At 39.8% G+C, this 5,857-nt stretch overlaps 1 protein-coding gene across 1 annotated transcript; it reads left to right on the forward strand.

Annotated features, from left to right (window-relative positions):
* The first annotated feature begins 2,472 nt into the window (after positions 1-2,472).
* Positions 2,473-2,931, forward strand: LOC132047509 (uncharacterized). Its single transcript, XM_059438545.1, has one exon. It carries the CDS (start codon positions 2,473-2,475, stop codon positions 2,929-2,931), a length of 459 nt encoding a protein of 152 aa, XP_059294528.1.
* Positions 2,932-5,857: the final 2,926 nt, after the last annotated feature.

Genomic DNA, 5,857 nt, shown 5'->3' on the forward strand with positions numbered 1-5,857 from the left:
GAAAGACAGAAGAATCGACAGAGCGTCGAACTGATCGACGGCACCGTCAACTGGACCATCAAACTGAAGAAATGAAAGACGAAGGAATCGGCAGCCCGTCGAACTGATCGACGGTCCGTCGATTCTGCCACCGAGGCGATTTGCCAATTCGATGTGCATTTTTGGAGCTTATTTAAAGAACATTTTAGGTTTTTGTACACATCTGATTTTTCTCCAACATTTAACATTTTCCATTGGTGGTTGAGCATTGAATACACCACTTTTGGAGCTTAATGAAGACAAAAAGATTTCATTCCCACTATCTTTATTACACTTTGTAAGCTTTATATCTCCATTATTGCTTACTACTTTTGTGACCAATATGTGTAAGTAGTTTCTTTAATCAAAGTTGTGGACCCAAATGATGGGTGTTATGTAATGGGTGTCTAACATTGTGTATATCTATAATGGGTTGTGATGTGTTTTATTATTTCTCATATTCAGTGTTAGTTAGTGGTTGCAAACACTTACTTATGCACAAACCTTAGTTTTATTTGGAAAGATGAACTAGGGTTTGAGTTGAAATAATATAACAAGGACTCGGGGTGCTAACCCTCGTTTAATGAACTCACTTAGGGATAAGATGAGTTCTACTTGGCATATTTAATCGGTTGTACTTGCGACTTTTCTATATTTGGGAAAATCATGAAAAGAAATACTTTCTAACTATTAGAAAATATTAAGAAGTGCATTAGAGATTAAGTTCATACATAACCACCACCCATTAGAAATATATCATATTGATACCCATAACATAACATCTAATTACAGCGGGAACACAACTTTGGTTCTTCTAATCCAAACAATTTCCAAATACTTCAAAATAGCGAATACAAACCAAAACCCTTTTTCTACCCTATTTGGAATAGAACTAATGACTTTAGAGATTAGTAACATATATAATTAGTACTTATTTCACATTGTATTCCCTGTGGGATTCGACCCCAGCCTAGTTGGGTTACTATATTTGACACCGACCGCCTTATGCTATAATTTAGGTGTAATTTGAGCGTATCAGTACACGACCCATTTGATCTCAAGAATGGACCCACTAAGGTACATCTTTCGCTAGCCTATGCCCATAGGGAAGCTGGCCAAATGGCAAGTGAGTTCGACATTCAGTACGTCGCACAGAAGGCAGTTAAAAGGCAGGCATTGGTCGATCTACTGGCAGGAAGCCCGGTAGATGATAATCCCGTGCCTTTATGGACTTACTTCCTAGATAAATAAATAATGACAATTCAAGGAGAGGAAAGTGAAGACGAGTCAGGATGGAAAGTATACTTTGAAGGAGCAGTCAACTTTAAAGGATTAGGAATCGGAGCCATCTTGGTTTCAGACTCGGGCCAATATTATCCAGTGGCAGCCAAGTTAAGTTTCAATTGCACCAACAACATGGCTGAATACGAAGCCTATATCTTGGGTCTACGTTTAGCTCTCGACATGGATGTGAAAGATTTTCAGGTAATTGGCGACTTGGATTTGCTAATTCATCAGGTTCGAGGAGAGTGGGCCCTCAAAAATGAAAAGATCATACCATATGTTAGACTTGTACAAAGATTGGAAGATTGGTTCCAAGGGGTTAATTTCAAACATACACCAAGAACTCAGAATGAATTTGCGGATGCATTGGCAACAATAGCATCCATGATTCAGCATCTTAACAGTAGATATATTGATCTTGTCAAAATTGAAATCAGAGATCAGCCAACCCACTGTGCTTTTGTAGAGGCTGAGACTGATGAAAAACCTTGGTATGTTGACATTAAAATATTTTTGGAGAAAGGAGAATATCCCGAAAGAATCACCTTAAATCAGAAGAGGACTATCAGGAAGTTAGCAAATGGTTTCTTCCTCAACAAGAATGTCCTGTACAAAAGAACTCCAGATTTGGGATTGCTTAGATGTGTTGACTCTGTTGAAGCTACAAAATTGATTGAAGAAGTGCATGCTGGAACCTGTGGGCCTCACATGAATGGGTTCATGCTAGCAAAGAAAATCTTGAGAACAGGTTATTCCCTGATGACCATGGAAAATAACTGTAGCAAATTTATCCAGAAATGCCACAAGTGTTAGATTCATGGAGATTTGATAAAGGTCCCTCCAACAGAACTAAATGCTATGACGTCACCTTGGCCATTCGCCGTTTGGGGAATGGATGCCATAAGACCAATTGAGCCAGCTGTGTCAAACAAACATCGTTTCATCTTGGTTGCCATAGACTACTTCACCTAGTGGGTGAAAGAAACATCTTATTCATCGGTGACAAAGAAAGTGGTCACAGACTTTGTGCGCAACAACATCATATACCGATTTGACATCCCAAAATCAATCATAACAGACAACGGGGCTAACCTGAATAGCAACTTGATGAAAGACATGTACGGGCAGTTCCGGATCACTCACCGGAATTCAACCGCATATCGACCACAAATGAATGGGGCTGTGGAAGCCGCCAACAAAAACATCAAGAAAATCCTCCGAAAGATGATTGATAACTATAAAGACTGGCATGAACAGTTGCCTTATGCATTGCTGGGATACCGCACTACTGCCAGGACTTCGACTGGAGCCACCCTATACCTGTTGGTGTATGGCACTGAAGCAGTGATACCAGCCGAAGTAGAAATCCCTTCACTTCGAATAATACAAGAAGCTGAGTTGGATGATGCGGAATGGATCCGCAAAAGGTATGAGCAACTGGCTCTGATAGATGAAAAGAGGATGATTGCTATTTTCCATGCCCAATTGTACCAACAAAGAATGGCGCGAGCTTTCAACAAACGTTTAAGAACTAGGGTGTTTCAAATAGGGCAGTTGGTGCTCAAACGAATGCTCAAACAAATATTCCCTAATCAAGAAGAATACAAAAGGAAGTTCACACCAAACTGACGAGGCCCTTATATGGTACGTAAGGTCCTGTCAGGAGAAGCTGTGGTAGTTGCAGATATGGATGGTCAAGAGTGGCCAAGGGCAATAAATTCGAATGCCATCAAAAGCTACTACGTGTCAAGAAGAAGATAACTGCGAAGATCTAGAGTTTCTATAGTTTAGGTTTTCTTTAGTTGCATTCCCTTTACTTGTAATTTTGCATTTTCTAGAAAAACGAAATCCAAAATTATGTACGAACTACGCAAGGACCTGATTCCCTATACTTATAAGGGGATACGTAGGCGCTTTTCCAAGCTCGGTCGCTTTAATCCAAAAATCCAAATTATGTATGTTGAACTACGTCATGACTTGATTCCCATTTTGGGATCCGTAGGCACTCTTTCAAGTTCGGTCTCACAAAAAATTTCCAATATGTTTGCCCCGAACTACGTTTCGACCTGATTCCCGAAATGAGATACGTAGGCGCTCTCCCGATCTCGATCATGCCAAACAAAATTCCCAATAAACCTTAGAAAAACTCAAAAATGATTTGGTGAAAGAGAGATAAAGGTAACCCCATTTGTGGGACAGAATTTTTGTGAAAGATCTCAAAAATTCCTCAAACACGGCGAAATCAAGTAATGACAAGTACACACTTACACTAGGCCAAAATTTTTGAGAGGGTCTCAAAAATTCCTTCGACATAACAAAAATTCCGGTGCCTCACATTAATGATTTATTTTAACTTCAGGGTGCTTCACTTTTCTCTAAGATTTTCTTAAGGTCGGGTTATCATTAATTGAAGATTTCTGTACGCATTATGGCCATTATGAGTTTCTTGTGATGTAATTTGGACTGACAATGCCCCAAAAACTTTTATGGACTTGTTGAACTTGATGAACGGAGTGTTCAAGCCATACTTGGATTCCTTTGTTATTGTATCCATCGACAACATCTTGATATACTTTCGTAGTAGAGAGGAGCACGCACAACACTTGAGGATCATGCTTGGAGTTCTAAAGGAGAAGCAACATTATGCCAAGTTCTCGAAGTGTGAGTTCTATCTTCGTTCGGTGGCTTTCCCGGGCATGTAGTGTCCAAGTATGGAATTATAGTGAATCCTAAGAAGATTGAGGCAGTTCGGGATTGGGTTAGACCTGCTTCAATCACCAAGAAGTTTCACTGGTCTGGCAGGTTACTAATAGCATTTCGTGGAGGGTTTGTTATCCATTGTGTCCTTATTGAATAAGTTGACTTAGAATGAAGAGTCTATCCAGTGGTCCGATAACTGTGAGGCGAGCTTTTAAAAGCTGAAAACTTTATTAACTGCCATTCCTATTTTGACCTCACCCATGGAGAGAGAGGCTTTACCGTGTATTCTGATGCTTATCGGACTAGTCTTGGTTGTGTATTGATGTAGAAAGACAAGGTGATAGCTTATGCTTCGTGCAATTGAAAGTGTATGAGAAGAACTATCCACTCATGAATTGGAGTTGGCAGTGGTAGTGTTCGCTTTGAAGATTTGGAGGCATTATCTCTATGGGGTGCATTATGATATGTTCTTGAATCATCGAAGTCTCCAGTATATTTTCAGTCAGAGGGATCTCTATTTTAGGCAATGAAGATTGTTGAACTTGCTTAAGGATTATGACATGACTGTCCTTTATCACCTGGGCAGGGCCATTATGGAGGCGGATCTTTGTGAGTTGGAAGGCGGTGAGTATAGGTAGTCAACCATTATTAAAAGTGGGAGAGCATCCTTTTTCTATGGATTTTTAGTCATTATCCAATAGTTTTTATTAGGCTTGATATTTCATAACCAGGTAGGGTTCTAGCTTGTGTGGAGGCGAGGTCGTCCTTATAGGAGAAGATTCAGACTCAACAGTTTGATGATGAGAAATTGTGCAAGATTCGGAGCAACGTGGTGCAAGGAGAAGCCAAGGAGGTAATTCTAGAAGATGAGGGTGTTTTGAGAATCAATGGTCATATATGTTTACCTCAAACAGGTGACTTGACTCATTTGATCATGGAAGAGGCCCATAGTTCAAGATATTCTATACACTCTGGGGCTACTAAGATGTATTGTGATTTGAAGCAACATTATTGGTGGTGTAAGATGAAGAGGGACATAGTGGAGTTTGTGTTCTAGTGTTTAAATTGTCAATAAGTGAAGTATGAATACCAAAAGCCTTGTGGTGTAACTCAGAGGATGCCATACCTGAGTTGAAGTAGGAGTGGATTTCTATGGACTTTGTGCTAGGATTACCAGGGACTTTGGGTAAATTTGATACTTTTTGGGTCATTGTGGATTGATTGACCAAGTCGGATCATTTCATTCCAGTTCAGACTACCTACAATTCTGAGAAGTTAGCCTGAATCTACAATCGGGAGATAGTTCATTTGCATGGGTGCCTATTTCTATTATTTCGAATCGGGGCACATAATTTACATCTCATTTCTGGCAGTCTTGCAGAAGCAGTTCAGTACTTGGGTGGAGCTTAGTACAACCTTTCACCCCAAACTGATGGTCAGCCTGAACGGACTATTTAGGTCTTTGATGATATATTGCAAGAACGTGCGATCGACTTTGGTAGTCATTGGGATCAATTCTTGTCTTTTGCGGAGTTTGCATATAACAACAGTTACCATTTGAGCATTGAGATGGCACAATTTGAGGCTCTATATGGTAGGAGATATCGTTCTCCAGTTGGTTGGTTTGAGGTTAGGCCTTTGGGTACGGATTTGTTAAGAGAGTCATTTGATAACGTTAAGTTGATTCAAGATAGACTTCTCATTTCTTTGTAACACCCCGTACTTTTCAACGTGTGTACAACTAAGTTGAAGTCGATGAACTTACTTGAATATGGAGGAGTAATGTTATAGTTGCTGCCTAAGGGTCCAAATGTATGCAAATATTAAGTCTAGTTTGAGATTTATAAACGAATGA

Source organism: Lycium ferocissimum, chromosome 2, assembly GCF_029784015.1.
Source record: "Lycium ferocissimum isolate CSIRO_LF1 chromosome 2, AGI_CSIRO_Lferr_CH_V1, whole genome shotgun sequence".
Lineage (NCBI taxonomy): Eukaryota > Viridiplantae > Streptophyta > Magnoliopsida > Solanales > Solanaceae > Lycium > Lycium ferocissimum.